The sequence below is a fragment of the Puma concolor genome, chromosome B3, assembly GCF_028749965.1.
Source record: "Puma concolor isolate L17-30 chromosome B3, mPumCon1.1.hap2, whole genome shotgun sequence".
NCBI classification, from domain to species: domain Eukaryota; kingdom Metazoa; phylum Chordata; class Mammalia; order Carnivora; family Felidae; genus Puma; species Puma concolor.
In genome coordinates this window covers 2,691,683-2,716,897 of record NC_141672.1, presented here as the reverse complement: position 1 = coordinate 2,716,897, position 25,215 = coordinate 2,691,683, and the positions used below count along the sequence as shown (strand labels likewise).

The 25,215-nt window shown below is 49.3% G+C and overlaps 1 protein-coding gene across 3 annotated transcripts in view; it reads left to right on the top strand.

The window, feature by feature from the left end:
- TDRD9 (tudor domain containing 9) overlaps positions 1 to 25,215 on the top strand; it is a 117,755-nt gene that overhangs the window by 73,407 nt on the left and 19,133 nt on the right. For all 3 annotated transcript variants that reach the window (XM_086708683.1, XM_086708682.1, XM_086708681.1), the window contains 12 exons: positions 7,481 to 7,597; positions 8,861 to 8,968; positions 11,094 to 11,194; positions 14,399 to 14,572; positions 16,207 to 16,318; positions 17,689 to 17,901; positions 18,156 to 18,245; positions 19,137 to 19,397; positions 20,311 to 20,466; positions 21,599 to 21,669; positions 23,111 to 23,220; positions 23,710 to 23,806. In XM_086708683.1, coding sequence (XP_086564809.1) covers positions 7,481 to 7,597; positions 8,861 to 8,968; positions 11,094 to 11,194; positions 14,399 to 14,572; positions 16,207 to 16,318; positions 17,689 to 17,901; positions 18,156 to 18,245; positions 19,137 to 19,397; positions 20,311 to 20,466; positions 21,599 to 21,669; positions 23,111 to 23,220; positions 23,710 to 23,806 — 1,610 coding nt within the window. The remainder of the gene's footprint in view (positions 1 to 7,480; positions 7,598 to 8,860; positions 8,969 to 11,093; positions 11,195 to 14,398; positions 14,573 to 16,206; positions 16,319 to 17,688; positions 17,902 to 18,155; positions 18,246 to 19,136; positions 19,398 to 20,310; positions 20,467 to 21,598; positions 21,670 to 23,110; positions 23,221 to 23,709; positions 23,807 to 25,215) is intronic.

Genomic DNA, 25,215 nt, shown 5'->3' with positions numbered 1-25,215 from the left:
CTGGATTATTCATTTTTTGGGTGTTGAGTTTGATAAGTTCTTTATAGATTTTGGATACTAACCCTTTATCTGATATGTCACTTGCAAATATCTTCTCCCATTCTGTTGGTTGCCTTTTAATTTTGCTGATTGTTTCTTTTGCCATGCAAAAGCTTTTTATCTTGGTGAGGTCCCAGTAGTTCATTTTTGCTTTTGTTTCCCTTGCCTCCAGAGACGTGTTGAGTAAGAAGTTGCTGCAGCCTCGGTCAAAGAGGTTTTTGCCTGCTTTCTCCTTGAGGACTTTAATGGCTTCCTATCTTAGGTTTAGTCTTTCATTCATTTTGAGTTTATTTTTGTGTATGGTGTCAGAAAGTGGTCCAGCTTCATTTTTCTGCATGTTGCTGTCCAGTTTTCCCAACACCATTTGCTGAAGAGACGGTCTTTTTTCTATTGGATATTCTTTTCCTGCTCTGTCAAAGATTAGTTGGCTATATGTTTGTGGGTCCATTTGTGGGTTCTGTATTCCGTTCCATTGATCTGTGTGTCTGTTTTTGTGCCAGTACCATACTGTCTTGATGATTACAGCTTTGTAGTATAGTTTGAAGTCCAAAATTGTGATGCCTCCAGCTTTGGTTTTCTTTTTCAGGATTGCTTTGGCTGTTTGGGGTCTTGTCTGGTTCCATACAAATTTTAGGATTGTTTGCTCTAGCTCTGTGAAGAATGCTGGTGTTATTTTGGTAGAAATTGCATTGAATACATAGATTGCTTTGGGTGGTATTGGCATTTTAACAGTATTGTTTTTTCCAGTCTATGAGCATGGAATATTTTTCCACTTTTTTGTGTGTTTTCTTCAGTTTATTTCATAAGCTTTTTGTAGTTTTCAGTGTATAGATTTTTCACTTCTTTGGTTAGGTTTATTCTTAGGTATTTTATGGGTTTTGGTGCAGTTGTAAATGGGATCCATTCCTTGATTTCTTTCTGCTGCCTCATTATTGGTGTATAGAAATGCAGCTGATTTCTGTGCGTTGATTTAAAAAATTTCTTTTTATGTTTATTCATTTTTGAAAGAGAGAGAGCACAAGTAGGGGTGGGCGGAGAGAGAGGGGACACAGAATCCGAAGCACACTCCAGGCTCTGAGTTGCCAGCACAGAGCCCGACGCGGGGCTCGAACTCACGAACCACGAGATCATGACCTGAGCCGAAGTCGGACTCTCAACTGACTGAGCCACCCAGGTGCCCCTGTGCATTGATTTTATATCCTGTGACTTTGATGAATTCATGGATCAGTTCTAGCAGTTTTTTTGTGAAATCTTTGGGTTTTCCATATAGAGTATCATGTCGTCTGCAAAGAGGGAAAGTTTAATGTTCTCCTTGCTGATTGGGATGCCTTTTATTTCTTTGTATTGTCTGATGGCTAAGGCTAGGACTTTCAATGCTATGTTGAATGACAGTGGTGAGAGTGGACATCCCTGCCATGTTCCTGACCTTAGGGGGAAAGCTTTCAGTTTTTCCCCATTGAGGGTGATATTCGCGGTGGGTCTTTTGTATATGGCTTTTATGATTTGAGGTTTGATCCTTCTATCCCCACTTTCTTGAGGGTTTTTATCAAGAAAGGATGCTGTATTTTGTGAAATGCTTTCTCTTCATCTCTTGAGAGGATCATGTGGTTCTTGTCCTTTATTTTATTGATGTGATGTATCACATTGGTTGTTTTGCGGGTATTGAACCAGCCCTGCATCCCAGGTATAAATCCCACTTGGTCATGGCTAATAATTCTTTAAAGGTATTGTTGAATCTGGTTGACTAGTATCTTGTTGAGGATTTTTGCATCTGTGTTCATCAGGGAAATTGGTCTGTAGTTCTCTTTTTTAGTGGGGTCTCTGGTTTTGGAATCAAGGTAATGCTGGCTTCATAGAAAGGGTTTGGAAGTTTTCCTTCCATTTCTATTTTTTGGAACAGCTTCAAGAGAATAGGTGTTAACTCTTCTTTAAACGTTTGATAGAATTCCCCTGGAAAGCCATCTGTCCCTGGACTCTTGTTTTTTGGGAGATTTTTGATTACTAATTAGATTTCTTTACTGGTTATCGGTCTGTTCAAATTTTCTATTTCTTCCTGTTTCAGTTTTGGTAGTTTATATGTTTCTAGGAATTTGTCCATTTCTTCCAGATTGCCCATTTTGTTGGCGTATAATTGCTCATAATATTCTCTTGTTATTGTTTGTATTTCTGCTGTGCTGGTTGTGATCTCTGCTCTTTCATTCTTGATTTTATGTATTTGGGTCCTTTTTCTTTTTGATCAAACTGGCTAGGGGTTTATAAAATTTTGTTAATTCTTTCAAAGAACCAGCTCCTGGTTTCATTGATCTGTTTACTGTTTTGTTTTTTTTTTTTTTTGGTATGTTTCGATAGCAGTAATTTCTTTTCTTATCTTTATTATTTCGTGTCTTCTGCTGGTTTTGGGTTTTATTTGCTGTTCTTTTTCCAGCTCTAAGGTTTAAGGTTAGGTTGTGTATCTGAGACATTTCTTCCTTCTTTAGGAAGGTCTGGATTGCTATATACTTCCCTCTTATGACTGCCTTTGCTGCGTCCCAGAGGTTTTGGCCTGCGGTGTTATTTTCATTGGCTTCCATGTATTTTTTAATTTCCTCTTTAACTTCTTGGTTAACCCATTCATTCTTTAGTAGGATGTTCTTTAATCTCCGAGCATTTGTTGTGTTTACAAATTTTTTGTTGTGGTTGATTTTGAGTTTTATAGCGTTGTGATCTGAAAATATGCACGGTATGATTTTGACCTTTTTGTACTTGTTGAGGGCTGATTTGTGTTCCAGTGGTGATCTGTTCTGGAAAATGTTCCATGTGCACTCGAGAAGAATGCGTATTCTGCTGCTTTAGGATGAAATGTTCTGAATATATCTGTTAAGTCCATCTCATCCAGTGTGTCATTCAAAGCCATTGTTTCTTTGTTGATTTTATGCTTAGATGATCTGTCCATTGCTGTAGGTGGGGTGTTGAAGTCCCTTATGGTATTATTGTCAATGAGTTTCTGTATGTGTGTGATTCATTGATTTATATTTTTAGGGCTTTCCACGTTGGGGCATAAATGTTTACAATTGTTAGATCTTCTTGGTGGATAGACCCCTTAATTATGATATAATGCCTGTGTTCATCTCTTGTTACAGTCTTTATTTTACAACCTAGATTGTCATATAAGTATGGCTACTCTTGTCATTTTTTGGGGCAACCATTAGCATGATAGATGGTTCTCCATCCCCTTAGTTTCAATCTGAATGTGACTTTAGGTCTAAAATGGGGCTCTTGTAAACAGCATATAGATGGATCTTGTTTTCTTATCTGTTCTGTTACCATGTGTCTTTTGATTGGAGCATTTAGTCCACTGACCTTTAGAGTGAGTACCGAAAGATACGAATTTATTGCCATTTTGTTGCCTGTAGAGTTGGGAGTTTCTGGTGATGTTCTCTAGTCCTTTCTAGTCTTTGTTGCTTTTGGTCTTTTTTGTTTTCCTTTGTCTTTTCTCCCCTCAGAGAGTCCCCTGTAAAATTTCTTGCAGGGCTGGTTTAGTGGTCATAAAGTCCTTTAAATTTTGTCTGGGAAACTTTTTGAATGACAGCCTTGCTGGATAAAGAATTCTTGGCTGCATGTTTTTCCAGTTCAGCACGTTGAATATATTCTGCCACTCCTTTCTGGCCTGCCGAGTTTCTGTGGATAGGTCTGCTGTGAACCTGATCTGTCTTCCCTTGTAAGTGAAGGACTCTTTTTCCCTTGCTGCTTTCATGATTCTTTTTTTGCCTGAGTATTTTGTGAATTTGACTATGATATGCCTTATTCATGGTCAGTCTAATGGGAGTTCTCTGTGCTTCCTGGATTTTGATGTCTGTGTCTTTCCCCAGATTAGGAAAGTTTTTGGCTATGATTTGCTGACATAAATCTTCTACCCCTTTTTCTCTCTATTCATCTTCTGAGACTACTATGATTCGGATGTTATTCCTTTTTAATGAGCTACTGAGTTCTCCAGTTCTTACATCATGCTCTTTTGCCTTAGTTTCCCTCTTTTTTTCTGCTTCATCATTCTCCATAATTTAGTCTTCTGTATCATTAATTCACTGCTCTGCTTCATCCATCCTTGATGCTGTGGCAGCCATTTGAGATTGCATCTCATTTCATTTTTAATTTCATCCTGACTAGATTTGACTTCTTTTATCTCCGCAGAAAGGGATTTTATGGTTTTTTCAACTCCACCTAGTATTCTTATTATAGTGACTCTAAATTCTGGTTCAGACATCGTGTTTATATCTGTGGTGATTAAGCCCCTGGCTGTCATTCTTTCTTTTGGGGTGAATTCCTTCTTTTCGTCATTTTGGAGGAAGAAGAAGAAGAAAGTAAAAATTAGGGGCGCCTGGGTGGCTCATTTGGTTGGGTGTCCACTTTGGCTCAGGTCATGATCTCGCGGTTCATGGGTTCGAGCCCCACGTCGGGCTCTATGCTGACAGCTCAGAGCCTGGAGCCTGCTTCAGATTCTGTGTCTCCCTCTCTCTGTTCCTCTCCCGCTCGCGCTCTGTCTCTCTCTCAAAAATAAATAAAGATTAAAAAAATTAAACAAAAAAGTAAAAAGTAAAAAATTAAAAATAGCACAAAAAAACAAATAAAAGAAGCTAGATCCTAGGTATGTTTTGGTGTGCTTGTTGAATGAAGCTTGCTAGAATAGAGAAAATAGGGAAAGAAAATAAAAAGAAAAAAAGTAAGAAAAAGTTTAAAAATTAAAAAAATGTATGTCATAAGATAGAATAAAATGAAATGAAGAAGAAAAAAAATGAAATGAAGAAAGTAAAGTAGAATAAAAAATACAAAAATTTAAAAATATAGTAAAAAAGTAAAAATTATAAAAACAGAAAATAAAAATACATTTTTTCTCTTTCTGTATCCAAGAATAACAAAAGAAAAAGAGAAAATGAGTAGATAGACCAGCAAACAGAATGAAATCTGAATGAAATTACATCCAGTTTCTCCTAGAAGTCAAACTATGAAGCACTTCATAGTCTGTACACAGAGCCGGCCAAGAGACTTGTGATGTTCCTCTAGGACTTGGTTGACACAGCTGGACAGGGTTGGTGTAGTGGCTCCATTCTCCACTAGGTGGCGTTGCTTAGCTTATTGGGGTTGATTGGTGTGGTGTGCATGCGCGTGTGTGTAGGTACGCGAAGGGTGAAAACGGAGTCACCCAGCTTCCCAGTCTGTAGCATCAGAACTCTGTGCTCTCACTGACTGATCATCAGGTACCCCTCCTTTGTCTCTGGCTTCTGTCTGCTCCGGCTTCGACACTGTTGGTGACCAAGCTGTCAGCCTGCCAGGCAGCACCTCTCTCCCAAGTTTTATCTCAGATGTGCCTGTGTTTCCAAAACCCTGAGTTCTAAGGGCCCTGTTGCTTTGGCCTGCTCAGACCCTCTGGGGGAGTGTCTCGCCGAGCAATGGTTGGGAGCTGGCTTGCTCCCGAGAATGCTGATGGCCACCGTGCTGCTGCAGAGGCCTGGAGACTGTGGCTGGGTGTTAGCCCGCCCAGAGAAAGTTCACGCAATCACGTAGCAGCAGCGATTCAGGGATTATGGCAAACTGCAACACACATCTGGTGCCAGGCTTCACCATAAACGTCCCTGTTCCAACACCAGCAAACGTGGCTGTTCTCTGGGGCCCACTGGGACCTTTCCCGGTGGGGAGGCCACACAGCCTCAACCAAGTGTCCTCCCAGCAGGGGAACTGCCTCTCTCCATGTGGCCCGAGGACCCTTGGACCTTGCTGTCTGCTCCCAGGGGATTCATCCTTTCCACCAGAGCACCACTAGCTGCAGAATTTCCTACCCTGCACTCCCCTGCTTATGGAGTGTAATGGTGTTGTGAAACCCTCTCCTTTTTCCTTTTTCCCTTTTTTGTTCAGTCTCTTGGGGCTGTTTCCACTCTTCTCTTTCTCTCCAGCTGCTTTTGAGGGGGGTGCTTTTCCTGTACTCTCCCCCCCATCTCTGTCCTCTCTCCACAAAAACAGCTCTCTACCCTCAGAAGCTTCTCTCTCCCCCAGTTCACCAATCCATGCCGCGTACCTGCCGAGTTCTGTGGCTGAAGTTATGCAGATTGTTGTGTTAATCCTCAGATCAGTTTTCTAGGTGTGCAAGATGGTTTGGTGCTGATCTAGCTGCATTTCAGGGATGAGAGAAGCAGAGAACTTCCGTGCTCCTCTGCCGTCTGCTAAACTGATTTTTAACTAAAGAAGTCATATGTCATGATGGCCTTAAGAAAGGTTTCAGGAGGGGGCACCTGGGTGGCTCAGTCGGTTAAGCGTCCGACTCTTGCTCTCAGTTTCATGAGTTTGAGCCCCATGTCTGCCTCTGTGCTGACAGCTGGAAGCCTACTTGGGATTCTCTTTTCCTCTCTCTTTCTCTGCCCCTCCCCCACTCACCGTCTCTGTCTCAAAATAAATAACATTAAAAAAAAAAAGAAAAAAAGAAAGGTTTCAGGAACATGGAAGTGCATTGGTTACCATGGGGGTGATGGGCTTGGTCCTTCTACGTGTCGTAGGCTTTTTGCACATCCTCACAGAACACAGCTTTTAAGTTTTTCTATCTTTCCAATTCTTCTTAGTTGTTTTCTCCAGTTAATGTTCACATCTGTGTGGTTTTTTTACTTTTTTAGTTTATTAAGATAATTTTGTGGTAAATTAATTTATGAACAATTTACAGATATTTATTGTTGTGTGTTCCTTTGTGTCTGTGTATTGAAGTTTGATGTTCTGTGTGAGATGGTTTTTATCGCAACTGGGTGATTTTTTTTTTTGTTCAGAGCGACTGTTGAACCATTGGTCACTTAAGCTTGTTTTTAATTACAAAAGCAATACATGTTCATGGTGGGGGTTCAGAGGCATGTGAGGGACTAAAGCAGAGGAGATGGTTCTGGTTACCTGCTCTTCCTATGCCCACAGGGCACTGTGGGTGCATGTTTGCAGTGTGTGTGTGTGTGTGTGTGTGTGTGTGTGTTGTGTGTGTGTGTGTGTGTGTTTGCGCGCTTGCACACTTATAGATTGGGATCATGACGCATATATGGTTTTATGTCCTGGTATTTCTTTTTTTATGTTTATTTGTTTATTTTGAGGGGTGGCGCAGGGAGAGAGAATCCCAAGCAGGCCCCATGCTGTCAGTGAGGAGCCCAATGCGGAGCTCGATCCCATGACCCTGGGATCATGACCTGAGCCGATTCAAGAGTTGGACGCTTAACTAACTGAGCCCCCAGGCACCCCTGTCCTGATATTTCTGTTAGTGGTTATCGTTGAGCATCCTTTCCATATCTTACTAGTCTTTGATAAGGTGACTCTTAATGAGTTCTGTGTTTGATCCCATAGATGTATGAGTGCTTTCCCAATAGTGTGCTTATTTTCCAGTGTTTTCACTGTTCTGAATGGCAGGAGCACTTCGAGACCTCATATCTCCATGTGTTTTTCTTAGGTGGCTGAGCTGTACGGAGAATTGAAGAACCGCGTCTCTCAGTTCAACATGTACGTTGATTCGCGGCGGCCTGTCATGGACCAAGAATATGTTTATAAGCAGCGCTTCATCCTGCAGGTATGCTGGGGTTTCCTGGATATCTGTCCTGATTCTTTCTTCTTGCCAGGTGTTGTGGTTGAGAGCGCACGCACTCTGTCTTCCTGATATAAATCATGTCTCAGCACAGATTTTAGGTCCGTGATGTTCATCCTGCTTTGGGGGTTAGGAAACATTCTTACCTTGCATAGCGTAGGGTTTCCACATCATCAGGCTGGTCATCCAGATCCATTGCTAATCTCCAGAGGCATGTTTCTATAGCACGCCAGCCATTGTTCCTGTTTCAGGAGGGGTCCTTGGTTTTTTGCTTTCAAGAAACGAAAAATGTTCTTCGTGTTATTCAACATATATAGCTATTCCCTTATACTGAAGATACTAATTTTGGAGGCCGTGATCAAGTTAGCTTGTTGGATGGGACCTTACGGGGATCGTGTGGAAGGAAGCACAGCCTAGAAAAGTGGCTGCTGTTTCCACTTTGGGGTCAGGAGGAGGAGGACGTCTGTGTGCATCAAGCGCGTCGAATTGGGTTGACGGAAGATGTCTGCAAACAGAATGATGCCAGAAGACGGTGTTTTTCTGGGTTTCAGATTGCTTTAAGGAGGGAGAGTCTTCTGTGAGTGTTTGTTTCGAATGATATTTTGATTGAAGAAGGGACTCTGCAGAGTGCTTTTTAGAAGTGCGTATTGGGGCGCCTGGGTGGCTCAGTTGGTTAAGTGACTGACTTCGGCTCAGGTCATGATCTCACAGTTTGTGGGTTTGAGCCCTGCGTCGGGCTCTGTGCTGACAGCTGGGAGCCTGGAGCCTGCTTCGGATTCTGCGTCTCCCCCTCTCTCTACCCCTCCGCTGCTCATGCCCTGTGTCTCTCTGTCTCTCAATAATAAATAAATGTTAAAAAAAATTAAAAAAAAACAGAAGTGCACACTGGATGTGTTTCTTGGAGTGTGGAGCGGGGCCCTTCCTATAGAGGGGAGTTTGCTGGGGAGCAGGTAGGAAAGTGTGCAGAGCCATTCGTGCCCTCACTCGCACTCGGCACTGTTTCCTAGCCCTCCTTCTGAGATGGGCTCCATGTCCTTTGAAGAAAGACTGTGTCTGGACTGCTGCTCTTTTTCCGGTAAAATAAGCAGAATTGGGACTTTCGGCTCAGTTGGTAGAAGGTCTAGTTTTTTTTAATGTAAGCTCATTTTTTACCTTACAGCTGTTAACATCGTTCTGGGAAGAGATTTGTGTGTTGGTGAGACAGACTGATAAATAATGTTACTTCATGAAAGTACAATTCTCTTCCAGGTTGTATTGGCGGGTGCTTTTTACCCAAATTACTTTACTTTCGGACAGCCTGACGAGGAGATGGCGGTGAGGGAGCTGGCCGGCAAAGACCCGAAGACCACCGTCGTGGTAGGTGCTCCGTTTCAGTGTGGCCGCTACAGAACGTTGTGTTTCTCCAGGTGTTTCCATTGTTACAAGTACCTGGTGGATTTTTACCTCTCACGTGGATATCAACAGCTTGTTTGACCTTTTCACACACATCTACTTGCCCTCAGTCTTGCTTCCTTTTTTGCAGACCTGGCCTGGAAAAATAGCCTTGAGAAGTTACATATTTATGGCTAACTGATAATGTGCCCTTTTGAAGGATTTAAAACCCTTCTCCATAAGGTTAAGAATATTTAGTTAACAATTTCATTTTACACAAAGTGAAATGTTATTGGTTGTCAGATTAGGACTGTGATTTAAACTGATCCACAGACCTGAATGCCCAGTAGAATCACCTAGAGAGTGTTTGTTTATTTTTAAATATTTCAGGGCTCGGGGCGCCTGGGTGGCGCAGTCGGTTAAGCGTCTGACTTCAGCCAGGTCACGATCTCGCGGTCCGTGAGTTCGAGCCCCGCGTCAGGCTCTGGGCGGATGGCTCAGAGCCTGGAGCCTGTTTCCGATTCTGTGTCTCCCTCTCTCTCTGCCCCTCCCCCGTTCATGCTCTGTCTCTCTCTGTCCCCCAAAAAATAAATAAACGTTAAAAAAAAAAATTAAAAAAAAAAATTTCAGGGCTCCATGCCACAAAATCTGAACTAGAAGGAAAGGTCTGGAAATTAACATTTAAATAATATGTGTTTTCGGTGAATCTGATGCTCAGCCATTGGCATGGACCATTGGATGAACATTTGTGGACCGTTTGGTTAAACCTGAGCACGTGGAAATGTCAGGATGCACAGCTGGAATAAAGTACTTGGGAACTGGACTTTCACTGCACCACTCGGTTCTATTATCAGTTTATACCTGACGGGGGTGTAAAGCCCTCGGTAAAGTGGCTGGCCTACAGTAAGCGCTCGAGCATGCCAGCTTTTTCCTGTTGGTAACGTCGCCACGATCACTGAAGGGAGCAGGTGCACGGGGAGGGTCACAGGCGACTGAGTGTTGTGGAGATCTGGGACGAGCCTGAACGTTGCTGGTGCTCAGGCTGGGGGCAGGCAGCTGAAGGGAATTTTAATGTAAAAAGTGGTCATTAGTCTCTGACCGCTGCTGGGGACTCTGCCCCTGTGGGTCTTCAGGCCGGACAAGGGTCTTTTGTTTGGCTTCCTTGACTCGAGATGTGGTCTTCTCCCCTGCCCTGTGCACGGCGAAAAGGATCCCGCGGGGTCCTTGTCAGGTTCCAGCTGTGCTTGCCACGAGTGGGGTTTGGGGCCAGACCTTTGCCCTCCATGCGCATTAGGAAGACCAGACGATAGCTCGATAGCTCGCGTTGACTCAGCCCCTACCTGAGAGGCCCTTTGTTATGCATTTTGTATTCTGCTTCCCTGAGCCTTGCACTGACCCCTCGATGTGGGGACTTACCCTCATCCTTACTTCTTGTGGTGGGTGAGTCCTGGGGCGATTCCATACCTTGCCACTGGACGCTTGACCCGGCAGCTCAGAACCGGGGCTTCTCGCCCCCCCGCCCGCACCTCTCGCGGCCTCTCCTGGGGCCTGGGACCGCTGGTGCAGGGGCCCCAGCTTTCCTGCCCAGCCAGAGCCTGGAACGCTGATCACCCAGACGGAGGGGAGAAAGCAAGCAGTCGGGGCCGGGAGGGGTTTGCAGCTCAGTGTGCTTGACTTGTGGCCACGGTGTGTGGTGCCCCTCGGGCCCGTGGGGCAGAGCTCCTGCTGGTTCCCTTCGTGTACGTAGGAGGGGTTGTGCCAAGAGACGTGTTTAGTCAGCTTGCTTAAAGTAAAATAAAAAAACAGCTTTTTTTTTTCCTGTTGGACTTTTGTATTATTTTGGCAGAGAAAGAGTTAGCTTTTATTTAGCATGTATTTATTGTTGAAGCTTAGTTACGATGTAAAAGTCATTAGTCATTAGGTACACCTGTCCGTAGAGTCTACATCTTATGGTTAAAGACAGTAAACTATGTTTTTGTGAACTAAAATAATGTGTAGTGGCTTTAGCTTGTGAACAGTTATGAACATCATAACTGTTTCCTTAGCTTCTACGTCTGCTCTGATGCTAAAATACTAATACTAAATACTAATCCTGCTTTATGTGTTACAGTTGAAGCACATTCCTCCCTATGGATTTCTCTACCATAAACAACTACAGTCTCTCTTTAGACAGTGTGGTCAAGTCAAATCCGTTGTATTTGATGGTACAAAGTAAGTATATTTTTGCAATCAACTGTAGTTATGAAAGCGCCGTAACGTTTTTCATGTTTGCGGGAACGAATCCTTAAAACTGAGTACGTAGAAATGGGTCTCTGTTCGGGCTGTTCCACGTGGCCGTGGAATGTGGCTTTGGTCTGTCTTGTTATCAGTCGCGATTTCTCTTCTGTTTCAACCGCGTGGCCTCCTAGAGCAGCTAAGCCGTGAGCCTGTGGGTCTGCTACTGACAAGGCCCGGTGACGCCCTGCGGTGCCGGGACGGTGCTCGGGGAGTCGCCTGCCCCTAGGTGGTCACGGTGCATCACTAGTGATAGGTTACTTTGTAGGCCGTGGAGACACCCCAGGATAGGGCCTCCCTGCTTGTAGTTACTCAACACACGTGTGTTCTAATTATTTTTGGCAGACAAGTACTGCGGACGCTGAGTACGTTTCACCTTATCTGAATTGCAGGTATAAGGGCCAGAATGGCACGGCTCAGAGTGTCCCTTTGAGTTTTTATTTCTAGGAGGTAATGTTTGTGTGAAGAAAAGACTGTGGTTTTAAATTGATTTTTAGTTCTAACATTGGAGATTTTTTCTGGTGGTCTATAAATTGTTTTTATTAAGCTGATGTCAGTTTGGGTTAGTTTTTCAGACATTGTAAGTTCTGTTCCTGTGATTAATACATCGATTTTCATAACCTGACACGGTCTCAATGCTGTCCACAGTGGTTACAGATTGAACTAGCTTAGCTTATAGTATCTCAAGTCTTCTTAAATATTCAAACACAAATTACACTGAAATTGTTTGTTGGGGGGGGGGCACGAGTGAGCAAGGGGCAGAGGGAAAGAAGCAGGGCTCACCTAAAATGAGGCTCGAGCTCACCCGACGTGGGGCTCGAACCCACGAACCATGAGATGTGAGCTGAGCCCATGTCAGGTATTTAACGCCTGAGCCACCCAGGGGCCCCTCAGATTACGCTGAGATTCTTCATCAGGTTTACAAATCACTTATTTAAAACTGGAGCCACATGGCGAAGCTCTCTGTCCTGACTCCCCAGGCGTCGTTGGACCTTGTTGGTAGCGGACCACCAGGCTCACAGCTTAGCCCCTTTAGGAGGTCACTCGGTTGAAAGAGAAGAGAAATCGCGTTTGCCTTGGCTCTGGCTCCAGTTGTGCGTGGGTGATCTTTGCCGGGTTTGAGTGGCCGGCAGCCAACAAGTCTGATCTTGTCACTGGGTTGGAGTCTGTGTCTGTTTCATATTCTTCCTGTCTGAGCCTTTTTTTTTTTTTTAATAGGTATTTTAATCCTATTTTACATGATTCCTTGTTTCTGGCTTTTTAGCCACAATAGCAATGTCATGTCAGTTATTGGAGGTGTAACTGTGCTCTTCTGGTTGTACCAGGAGCCGTCCTTGTGCATCGAGTGTGTAAGGACAAAGGATGACCCAAATCACTATTTGAGGGAGTAGAGGCTGTGTTCCTTATGGGGTCACGCAGGGCTTTCTTGAGCGAGGAAGTGGTGTCAGGCGTGAAGGGCCTTCGGGCACAGGTGGTAAGTTCACAGGCACAGCGTCTCTTCCCACGTGGAGCTTCCAGCCTGGCGGTGGGGTGTCAGCTTAGTTGTGGGGTTCCACAGACATTTGTCCGTCTCGGACTGTCATCAGGGAGGCCCAGTCATGTTCACTTGGGACGTTCCGAGGAGCTGTTTGAGGTGGGCGGGGGAGGTGGCTGCTGGGGCAGGAAGAGGCGCTGCTCCCGTAGGGGCCCAGCGCAAGCCCAGCTGGGTCTCTGGAGAGAGTGGGGTGCGCGCGAGGCCGGGGCGGAGGCCGGGTGGCCTGCAGCTGGTGTTGTGTCAGATCTGTGTGTGTCGTGGAGGTCGGGTGTTCTATGCCGGATGGTAACTTTGTGGCCACCTGGCCAGGATGAGGACGGATAGACGGGTGTGTGGAGACCCCCGGGTGTCGGAGCTGCGCCGTTGTGTAGGACGTGATCAGAGGACGGAGAAGAGGGTGAGCCTTGGCAGTCGTGGAAAGCAAGGTAACCCTTGACACCAAGGAGGCCACAGGTGAGACACAAGATCTCTTGGGCTTGGTTGTTGGTCGTGTGTACAGGACAAAGGGGATGGGGGTCCACGAGGGCAGGTCTTCCAGACTTCCAGACAGCATTGAGTGGGAGGGGGCCGTGAGGAGCGGCCCCCCGGCAGGAGGGGCACTGGCGGGGGTCCCGTGGGCGGGAGTTCAGAATCTGCTGTAAGATGGGCATTCTGGAAGTGTGGCCTCAGTGTGAAAGAAGCTTTCTGAGGAGAAACTCAGGAGCCGGCTAGAGAAGGCGACAGAACAGGAGGGGAGCGAGTTGGGCACAGGCCAGTGCGCGTGCTCAGCGGGGAGTCCACCGGGAGGCGGGGGAGGAGGGTGGTGGGGGGGGTGCAGGAGGGCGGAGGACAGCCGGTGCTCCCGGGGCAGCGGGCTCAGGCTGCAGACAGGCTGGGCGCAGGGCCGAGCTAGGGGCTGACTTTCGTCCCTGCCGGCCCCTCCTCACCGGCCGTGTCCTTCGCGGGGCTCAGACGTCCACGTTTCCGTGACGGTACTTGGAGGGGTCGTAGGTCTGTTTGCATGACGACGATGTTTTGACCCAGGGCATTCGTGTACAAGCAAGTGTGAACTTGAAGCTTTATTTATCCCGGGAAATGCCCAGCAGACGCCCTCGGCGCACGCTCGGTTCTCCTCCGGCAGGGATGTGGGAGGCCTGGTGGCGAGGGGTGTCCGCCAGCCCGCCTGGGGGGTCAGCCCGGTGCTGTTTGTGGAGGGGAGCATGGAGAGACTGACCTCTTCTTGATTTTCCGTCCTCTGTGTTTAGTTTACAGTAAAATAGAAAAACCGTGGGGGCTCACGGAGCCGTCATCCTGTGTTCGCTGTGAGAGTCAAGATTCCTTGGCTGAAAGTCTCATTCGCACTTGGCGTGCGTCCTGCGTTACGTGGGGGAATTCATAAGGGTGGCGCTCGGTTTTACCGAGATGACAGGTCCTTGTGATTTCTGTTTCTCTTAAGTGGGTAGTTTCATTTAAGGAAAACTTCTTAATTGTGGAATGAAGAGTTTCTGGTATTCTGAGGAGAGGTGTAATTAAAAATGTCCATCTCATTTTGAGAGAAATTAATATGCATTCAGTTCTCCTTTTCAGGTTCCCGATGAACTGATTTTTTCTTTACTTTTGTGGAGCAGAGCCTTCGTGGAGTTCTCACGTAATCCGACAGAGAGGTTTAAAACTCTTCCCGCGGTGTACATGGCGATCAAGATGTCTCAGCTGAAAGTTGCCCTGGAGCTGAATGTACACTCTGCAGAGGAGATCGAGGGGAAGGTCCAAGGAGGGGCGGTTTCGAAGCTCAGGAACACAAGGTATTTTCAGAAGGCGGGCGGGCACCCCTGTCTGCCTGCTGTCACAGTCTCAGATACGGCCGTTGTTGCTTTTAAGGCTTATTTATTCTGAGAGAGAGCGTGTGGGTGGAGGAGAGGGGGGTGGAGAGAGAATCTCAAGCAGGCTCTGCGCTGTCAGCACAGAGCCTGACGTGGGGCTCGACCTCCCGAACCGTGAGATCGTGACCTGCGTCGAAATCAAGAGTCAGATGCGGAACCGACGGAGCCACCCACGCGCCTCTCATTTTCTAAGCAAAGTGGAGTATTCTTTGTGGTCGGCAGAGTGGATGGTGGGACAAAAACGGAGATGCGTTGGGAGCACCCCGGTGCCGGCCCACACCAGCCACCCCTTCCTCTTGACGGGGACTCTCCCTCCAGCCTCGTTTGCTACAGGAAGGCTGAGCCGCCCGCGTGGCGGCCCCAAGCAGTGGCACTCGGCACTCGGCAGATGCTGTTGGGCGTATGGATTTGATTCTCTTGGACTGAGTTAAATCACCCTTCGGGATGTAACAGATGCCTTTGCTTTGGGTCACACTGTCCCAGTACCGTGTGGAGGGATTCTCAGTCCTCATTTAAAAAACAAATTTTAATGTTTATTTGTTTTTGAGCAAGAGAGAGCACGAGTGGCAGAGGGGCAGAGAGAGGGGGACACAGAACCCGAAGCAGGCTCCGGGCTCCGAGCTGTCGACACACGGCCCGACGCGGGGCTCGAACTCACAAGCCGTGAGATCGTGACCTGAGCCGAAGTCGGACGCCCAACCCAGGCGCCCTCAGTCATCATTTCTTATTTGTGATCTTTTTGATTCTGTGAGGACCTTGACAGGAATTTGGAATTGGTGAGGGAAGGAAGCACGTCCCATCGACAACTATTCCATGTTGAGGTTTTGATTCCGAGGCTCTGAAGGTGCAGGGAGTTGGGTCTGTAGCCCAGGGAGGGTGTGTCCTGCAGGGAGCTTTGCCTGAATCACCCTTAATAAGTGGGTCTGAAAGCTGGGCAGAGTTGGGTTAGGATCTCTCATAATTCTTCCACTTCATTTTAGAAAGAAAGTATTAGGAAAGGGGAATTGTATTTTTATCACATTTGTATTTCATGTCCTCAGACTTCAGCATTTGCTGTCTTACTGTTTTAAGAGATGAACTATGTCTCCATGGTTTACTAGAAAATCACGTATGTGTTTTCTAACATTGAACCAGGCATGGATTCTCGTACTTTAGGAAAAGTCAAAGTCACTCACCTCTGAAACCAGAAGTTAGGAAATATGGCAGGTCTTAGAATGTGTGCCCTTAAAAGTAGGTCTTCTGTAAGAGTCTAGACCTTTAGAATACACCCCTGGGGGTGGTGTATAACCCCTGGATGCATGCTCTACCCCCCCTCCCCCCCCCCCCCCCCCCCAGCCCCGGGCAGCTCGGGAAGCCATCACACACTCAGATTTGGGATGAAATCAAATTGTCATTGCCAGCTTACAAGATGTTCTTTTCTTGTGTTAAAATGGTTTTTTCTTGTATAAGTAATGGAATAGTTTGAGGAGTAACTTCACATATGTAAACGTGTTTTCTTTGTAACACCTGACTTTTATTGTCCTTTTTTTTTTTTTTTTTTAAATCACATTACATAGGGTGAATGTGGACTTCCAGAAGCAGACAGTAGATCCTATGCAGGTCTCATTTAACACATTCGACAGGTCCCAGACAATTACAGATCTTCTCTTAACAATTGATGTCACAGAGGTGAGATGGTGTGTCTGAATCATTAGAGCTTTTCTGTCTTTTTAACCTAGGATTGTCATGCTGTAGACATGAAATAGTGCATGTACTTGTACACACAGACACACACATGCACACAGCCTGTGCACCTTAGTGATCTAGTAAATGTGGGTGGGCTTGCATTATTGTACTTGTTAAATGGAAATGGAACTGTAACAGAAAATGAAACACAAATATTCTAGAATCAAAGTCTAATTTTTAAAACGTTAGGTACATTTAAAATGCCACTCTGTCTCTCAAAAATGAATAAACGTTTAAAAAAATGCTTAAAAAAGTGGGGCGGGGGGCACCTGGGCGGCTTAGTGGGTTAAGTGTCCGACTTTGGCTCAGGTCATGATCTTGTGGTTTATGAGTTTGAGCCCTGCGTCAGGCTCTGTGCTGACAGCTCAGAGCCTGGAACCTGCTTTTGGATTCTGTGTCTCCCTCTCTCTCTGCCCCTCCTCCACTCATGCTCTTTCTCTGTAATTATGTCATAAAAAAAAGTTTAAAATGCTAAAACATTAATTTCGACCTGACACGTGAAAATGTTCATTGGCACAGTGACGCATGCCTGTATTATTCAGTTTATGTCAACAGAACTGCCATCAGCATCGTCATTCTTTAAGGTGGTTTTTACTACTTTTTTTAATTGGATGTTTATATATTTTAAGAGAGAGAATGAGTCTCAAGCAGGCTCCACGCTCACATGGGGCCCAATGCAGGGCTGGATCCCACAACCCTGGGATGGTGACCTGAGTGGAAACCAAGAGTTGGTCACTCAACCGACTTAGCCACCCAGGCGCCCCTCCGTCTTAAAAAAAATTTCAGTGGAAATACATGTCTGCTTCCTGGTAAATCTGGCCACGCTTCATCAGGAGACTCCACGTAAAAACCTGGATTCCAGGCTGCTGGAAAACTCTGGCGGTTGCGGGTCCTCGCTGCACCTGGCAGCATGGGCGGGGGCCGCTCAGTGAGGCCTTTTTCGATGGAGCGTCCGCTCCTCCTCCTGCCACTTGTCACTGCTCTCGCAGGGGCCGTGCCCTCACACCACACCCGCCCGCGCTGCCCCCGAGGGCGCCTGCAGACTCTGCGGACTTGGCTCACCCACCCGGGGCTGCTCGCGGGTCGGAGCCTCTCGTGGGTGAGCGTGCTGGCGAGTCGCACACCTGAGAGGGGTCTGTGACACACCGTGGGTGACCCGCGAGCCCCGAGTGTTCTTGTAAGCACCTGTCAAAAGCCTGTAGGATCACTCGGGTCGCAGTACTGTGTGTCTGTCCTGCCGTGTGGGCTTGTGATAACCTTTTTATAGAAATCGTTTCTGGAGGTCACCTCTGCTTTGTTTCCTTCTTTTTTAGGTGGTTGAGGTAGGACACTTCTGGGGATACAGGGTTGATGAGAGAACCTCCAAGATTCTGAGAAAGCTCACTGCTGAAATAAACCGACTGAAATTGGTGCCGTTGCCCACGCACCCGCACCCGGACCTGGTCTGCCTGGCGCCTTTCACGGATTTTGACCAAGAGAGCTACTTTCGAGCTCAAATCCTTTACGTTTCTGGGAATTCTGCTGAGGTGTGTTTTTCTGTAACTAATCACGCAGAGGGAAGCGAGGCAAACTTGTAGCAGCTTATAGAAGATCTTGTCTAATTTTAAGTGGAAATTATAAAATCGTTTCAGTTAGAAAAGTAGCCTCGCAAAGCAGTTATTCCCCTCAGCCACGTGTGGATTTAAGTTCCGGTCACGAGACTCCTGCGGTTCCGGAGCTCAAGAAGACGGTTGCGTGGCGTGTGACCCTGTGCCGAAGCGTGTCCTCTCCCCTCCTCCAGGTGTTCTTTGTGGACTATGGCAACAGGTCTCACGTGGATCTGGATCTTTTAATGGAGATTCCCTGTCAACTTCTCGAACTCCCGTTTCAGGTAAGGCGCGAAGTCCCTGCGGCCTCAGTGAGGAGCTGGGAAGGCCTGTGGAGGCCACGTGGCCTGTTCTCCCCACGCAGGCAGACGGGGCCCCAGACTTGGTGGGGGGTGGGGACTCGCCGTGTCACACCGGCCCACGTCGGTGTCTGCCCTTCTCCAGAAACGTAGTGCCGCGGGCTTGTTGGCCGAACGAGTTCAGATACGTGCAGGGTTTGGCGCTTAGCGGAAGAGTAGCGGTTCAATTCCGTAGCGTTTTGAATGCCGTTTCCGAGGGGTCTGGTCGTGTTGCGACGAGCCAGAGCCTGGGGGGCCCGGAGACGCACCCGGGTGCCTTCCGTCCGCACGGAAACGTCCGGAAGGCGTCCTGAACTCCGAACTTCCGTTCCGGTAGAAGAGCAGCCCCGCGTTTCCTTTCCTGCGACGTCCTCACTTGCCCCCAGTTGTGTTTTCAGAGTATACACAACCCTTTCCTTATTTTTGGCGAAGTCTAGTCGACGCGAGCTTGACGTTCGTTTCGGGCGCACGGCGTAGAGGTTCTGCCACTCGGCACCTCGTGCCCCACTCGCGCGGGCGCGGCCGCCGTCCGTCTCCATACGGCACGATCGCGGGGCCGCCGACCGTGTCCCTCGCGCCGTCACCTTCTCTTCCCGCGACCTACCGCGTGACGGGCAGCCTGCCCTTCCCGCGCCTCCTCGGGCGTGCACCCCCCACGTCGACCTTCTCCGTCCGTCCGTCGGTCGGTCGGTCGGTCTGTGGGCCGCGGCGTGTCTGGGAGGATTTTGACGAGACCGCTGGCGCGGACCCCGGTTCGGGGCCTCCCGGCGGCAGCGTCCGGGGGGAGCGGCTCGCTCGGTCACGGAAGCTGGTCAGCCGCGCCCTTCTGTCCCGTAGGCGCTGGAGCTGAAGATCCGCGGGATGCGGCCCTCTGCCAAGTCTCTGGTGTGCGGCGACCACTGGAGCCTCGAGGCCGGCCGGCGCTTCGCCTCCCTCGTGAACGGCCGCGCCCTCCTCGTGAGGGTCTTCTCCGTGGTGCACGGCGTCCTGCACGTGGACGTGTACCGGTGCGCGGGGGCCCAGGACACCGTCAGCGTGAGGGACGTCCTCATCCAGGAGGGCTACGCCGAGCTCGCCGAGGAGCCCTACGAGTCCAGAGTACGCACCTCCGTCCTGGTGGCTGGAGCGCGCGTGTGGCCGAGAGACGGTGGGGGGAGAGGGAGGGGCGGGGGGGGGAGAGATGGGGAGGGGGGAGGACGGGGGCCCTGCTTTCCTCTCCCAGGATGCCGACGGGTGGACAGTTAGTGTGTCTGGCACCGTTTTGAAGGTCTAGGTTTCTTTGACACTAAATCATGGCGGCTGGGCGTCGCTTTGTTGGTTTCCTATCATTAAGCTGTTTTTTCCTTCTTGGAATGAAAGTTAGGTATAGAAAGGTTTTCCATTTGGGGAGTTGTTTTTTCTGTAACGAATTCTAAGATTTAGCTCCCTGATGAAAGTAATTAATAAACGTTTGTTCCAAGTACTTCACGTATTTCAAAATGATTTTCAACCGTTTCTTTCAAAATCCGTCCTGAAGCTATTTTTCTTGGTCGGAAGGCTTCAGAGATGCCACGTTTGAATCAAATGTCGAAGGCCATTCTTTCCCTTCTGTGGCGTCTGCTGAGGATGCAGGGGCTGGGATTAGGGAGAGCGGGGACCGGCGAGAGGGTGATAGCCGAGAGCCGGCTGGGTTTTGTGTTTGGTTACGCGAAAGCCACTTTAGGGATTCTGGCTGTGTCCCCGTGTGCAGCAGAGACTTTGTGTACGGAAAGTTCTCTTAAGAACTATTTCTCAGTCTCTTCAATTTTCTGATGGCTGAGAGGTAGGGAAGGCTGATGAAATTGAGCCTTAAACGAGTCCTGTCTTACTTCTTTTGTTTGAAATACTTGACAAGATTTTTTCCTGACCTTAAAGGCCTAGTAGTCAGCCTAGAATAAGGTCCTGCCTGTGAAGTACTTTGATTAGTTTAGAATAAAGTGCTTTCAGTACGGTTTTTTCTTCTGGCAAAATGAACTTTCCTTACTCTCTTCAGCAAAGCCACGAAGCTCTCAAGGGTCTCTTCTCCAAGTCCGTGGAAGACATAGCAGATATGTCTATGCCGTCACCCGTGAAAGATGACAAAAAGTACCTGATTCGGATTTTGTTGGAGAGCTTTTCTTCTAATAAACTGGGGGCTCCCAATTGCAAGGTAATTTATAGGAGTTGTTTTAAAATACAGCCTAGGGGCGCCTGGGCGGCTCAGTCGGTTGAGCCTCCGACTTCGGCTCAGGTCAAGATCTCACAGTCTGTGGGTTCAAGCCCCGCATCGGGCTCCATGCTGACAGCTCAGAGCCTGGAGCCTGTTTCGGATTCTGTGTCTTCCTCTCTCTCTGACCCTCCCCCGTTCATGCTCTGTCTCTCTATGTCTCGAAAATAAACGTTAAAAAAAATAATAATAATAAAAATAAAATACAGCCTAAAAACTTAAGATAATTTTACGTTTATGTGCTGAGTCGTAAGCCAGTGGTCCCGATGGGTTTTTCTCTTCCTGGTTTTTAATGTTGACACTTTTTTGGCCGTGGAGCCTATGTTAGTGAGGGGAGAAGCCGGGCCTGGCGTAAAGAGGTGCTTAGTCTAGTTCTTGTGTTTCAACCAGCCTTTCCTAAGGCCGCTGTGCCTGTTTGCCCCGGGGGGAGAGGGTGGCGTAGGGGCTGTGGAGAGCGGGACCCCGCAGGGGTGCCCGCCTGGTGGGAGAAGAGCCCCCCCTCCCCTGCCCCGGGCCGTGTGTCCCCGGCGCTCCCTGCTCGGTTGGGCTGGTCTGGTGCAGTGAGAAGAATACTGTCACTCAGGTGTTGGGCGACATTTCCTTTTTTTGGCCAGTGTCTTCCTGAAGCGTTCCTGTCAAGGAACGCTAAGCAAAGAGTCATCGTGTCCCCAGAAGAGCACCCGTGCCACATCTCTTCCCACCGAACCTGAAGGTGTCGTAGCTGAGGCGTAGCTGTTTTCTTTAACACATGAGCTGATTTTTGGATTTTTGAAATGTGTGTGTTTTTAAGTTTTTAAATGTTTATTTTGAGAGGGAGAGACAGAGCGTGCACGCATGAGAGCGCAAGAGCGAGGGAGGGGCAGGGAGAGAGGGGGAGAGAATCCCAAGCAGGCTCCGCACGTCAGCGCAGACCCCGTCGTGGGGCCCAGTCTCACGAACCATGATTCTCACGATCGTGACCTGAGCCGAAATCAGGAGTTGGATGGATGCCCAGCCGAGCCACCCAGGTGCCCCTAAATGCATATTAAGTGATAACTCGATTACTGGTAACACTCTGCATATTTTGTATATACAGGCAATACTTCACGGGCCTTTTAACCCTTATGAACTGAAGTGTCACAGTTTGACTAGAATCTCCAAGTTCAGGTATGATTAGCTTAGGTTCCCCGTGGGTTCCTTTTTCCTCTGCTCCCCTGTTTATAGAGCTTTTCAGAAACTAATCTTTATGTCTAAGCTCTTGGGACGTTCCCTTTTCCAGCTCCTTCTCATTCTCTCCTACCTCCAGATCTGAGGTACTCTTTGTCTCTTACATGAAAGCTGTTCTGTGTAAGACCTTTTTGAGAATCTTCCAACCAAGACTTCATTTTTTCTGTATTGTTATTCATTCAGCAACCCTGTGAATGCCACTGTGTTCTGGGAACTGTTTATGGTTTGAGGGGAACAATAGTGACCAAAATGCACTCGGTGTGATTCCAAAATTGTGGGTCCAGGGGGGGTGGTGTGTGAGGGAAAACCGGTCCTCCTGGGATGGGTTGGTGAGGCTCTGGAACATCATGAAAGCATCTCGGAGGGGCCCCTGACCACACCTGGAAGGCCACAGAGGTTTCCAGAGATCCTGTGACAGGAGGAATGCAGGGGAGGCTGAGGAGCAGCAGTGAGGGGCGGTGAAGGCTGGCTGAAGGCGTTGGCCTCGCTGTGACCCTGCACTTCTGAATAAGTGTGTGAGGCTGGAGGGAGGGCGGAAACAGAGGGGCTGCAGAGCTGTGTGGTGAGGGCGAGCTCCAGAAGCGAGGTCTCGACATCTGAAGCCAGTTGGAAAGTCTTACCGTGCCCTTTAAACAGTCGCTTGGCTACAAGGTAAACTGACGGCTGGATGCCTAGAGCAGGCGCCTCTTGGAGCCGTGAGGGGTGCAGCGCTCGGGCCCACCGGCCCTTTGCTAGAGCCTGCGGTTCCGAAAGGTTGGCAGGGGGTCTGTGGGCGCTTGAAGGTGTGCGGAGCACAGTAGGAAGAACGCACTGGATCTCGGAGGAGGAGGTTGTCAGGCAGGAGCGTACTTTGGAGGCTGCCCACTGCTGGAATCCCGGGTGGGGACATCGTGGGCCACGCTGAGTCCCCGGCAGGAGGTGCGGAAACAGACAACTTCATGAGAGCTCCCGGGTGGAGTCAGCAGGCCGGTGTGAGAGTAGAGTCAGTGACGCTGGAAGGGGAAGAGCGGAGGAGGGCCTTCCAAGTGGCCACGGGGCCTCTGCTGGCAAGGGAAGGGGGAGCCGGGGGCCCGCCTGCGCCATAGCTGATGGCCTCCAGGTTGGGAGCGCGGGACCCGGCCCCTGGGACGGAGGTGGCGATCTGGGCCTTGTCGGCGCGCGGTGTCGCTCGAGGCCGAGCCCTGCGAGAGACGAGGGTGGGAGCCGGCGGTCCCGGGGGAGAAGAGGAGGCGCCAAGGAACGCTGGGACGTTAAGAGGCTTGCACCTGTTGAGCGTGGCGCTCGCGCGCTTGCCTGTGTCTGTCGTGCCAGCTGCGGGTTGGACGGAGCACGCTGCCCGGTGGGTGGCTCAGCCTCTGTCTCCTGCCGACGCCCCTTTCAGGTGTGTTTGGATCGAGAAGGAAAGCATCAACTCTGTCATCATCAGCGACGCCCCTGAGGACCTCTACCAGAGGATGCTGGTTGCGGCCTCCCTGTCAGTCAACGCCACCGGTGAGCGGGGCTGTGTTCACTTGCCGCGTGCTCTTCTCCCTGCGCCGCTCTGTTACCAGGAGTGGTCTGTCCCGTGATGACAGCGAACGCATGTATTTGTGCCACAGTTGGAGGCCATTTTCTGAGCGCGCCAGCTGCTGCGAGGCTAAGAGACAGAGCATCACCTTTCCTTTTATACGAGGGTGCGGGTGTCGGTTTCTTGATGGGTCGGTCATTCGTTACATCATGCTTGTCCCCAGAGTAGAACAGGGCTTGGCCCTGGGACAAAGCCGATGGCCCAGTGAGAAGGAAGGAGGGGAGAGGAGAGGAGAGCAGGCAGTCAGAGGTCCCTGGCAGGTCTGATGGCGTCCGCTGTGGGGTGCCGTGGGGCGCATCCATGGAGTGGACTCCGCGGAGCGGGGGACACGGGACGAGGGGTGTGCCAGGAGGGCGCGGGGTCCTGCAGAGCGACTCTCGCCCCTGACGCTGCCTTTGTTGCCCGTCCCACAGGGTCCACCATGCTGCTGAGAGAGACCTCTCTGATGCCCCACATCCCCGGCCTCCCGGCTCTCCTCAGTGTGCTCTTTGCACCCGCGATGGAGCTGAGGTGCGGGGCTCGTCGTCCTTTAGTCCGGGCTTCGCGGAGCGAGGACCTGGGTGGGCGAGCGCACCCCTGCGCCCCCTCCCCTGGAGAGGAGACCCAGAACCCCGGCCGCGCCTGCCTGGGCACCACGGGAGCGGTTGCCGCGGGGACACGCCTGCAGTGGGCTCGGGGAGAGCTCCAGTCCCGCGGGGCTTGAGTGAGAGAGGGGTTGGGGGAGGGACAGGAGGAGCTGGGAGCGGGCTCGGGGCGGGCGTCCTGTTGGAGAGGGGCCGAGGTGTGACTCTGCTCTCAGGCTCCCGGGTGGCTGTCCACGGGACGCCTGGTTCCCGCCCCCCCCCCCCCCCCCGGGGCTGGTGACCACGGGGGAGGAGGCGCACTGCCGTGTCCTACTGGTGTAGCTCTTTTTGATGCCTCGACCAAACAGTGATTTCTTCTGGAGGCTGTAGCGGAGAGGGCGGTGAGCTGGGGGGAGACCTCGGGGCACCCTTACGTGGGGACAGCCGCCGCGTGAGCTTTTCACTTGAGAGTCGGGGTGTTGCCAAGGAAGCACTCGTGGGCGTCTGCAGAGGGCGGCGGCTGCGGAGAAACGGGGTCTGGTCTCTGGGAAGGCCACACGCCCCCCCCGGGACCACCCGACCCTGCCGCTTGCTTGACCCTCTCTCCATGCACCTGCTCGGTCTGCCGGTGTGGTCTCAGATGGTGCTTGTTGCAGTGTAGACGACAGCTGAGTAGGGTCTTGCTTCCCACTGAAAGCGTGCGTTCCTTAGAAAAATCTGGAAAAAGCTGAATGGGAAAAAAGTAGCATCATCATTTTTAAATGTTTAGCGTATTTATTTTCAGTATTATATATATTTTTTGTTTTTAGGTGTTTGTCGTACTGCGTCGTTTTCCACAGATACAGGCATTTTCATGTTATGACGTCTTTGTAATTACCCATTTTAGAAATTGCAGAGTGGACGTAAAATGGCTTTTATAAACACTGCCCTACTCTATTCACATATGTATTTGTTCCCAACCTGCTCTTGTCCCCAAAGGATTTAATATGCCTTTAAATGTTGGAATTGGGCCTCTCTCTAATTTTGCCATAATGAGCTGATAAATATCTCGATGAATGGGGTGTCTTCTGAGTCCTCCGCGGGGCGGACAGACCTGTAAAAACTGCAGCACGTGTCCTCGTCTAACGAGGAAGGGCGCCACCGTGTGGGAGCAGGGGCACGGCTCCGGGAATACCCGGACACTACACTGTCCTTGCCTCTTACTAGACCAAGCTCCTGCTTCGATTTCCCTGTAAACGTGCTCTTTTGGAGGGTTTGTGTGACTCCGGGTATTAGTTTCAAATCTCCAAAGCGCAAGTGGTTACGTGATAGAGACACTCAAGAAATGTGGAAATCGATGGTATTTAAATCACCATC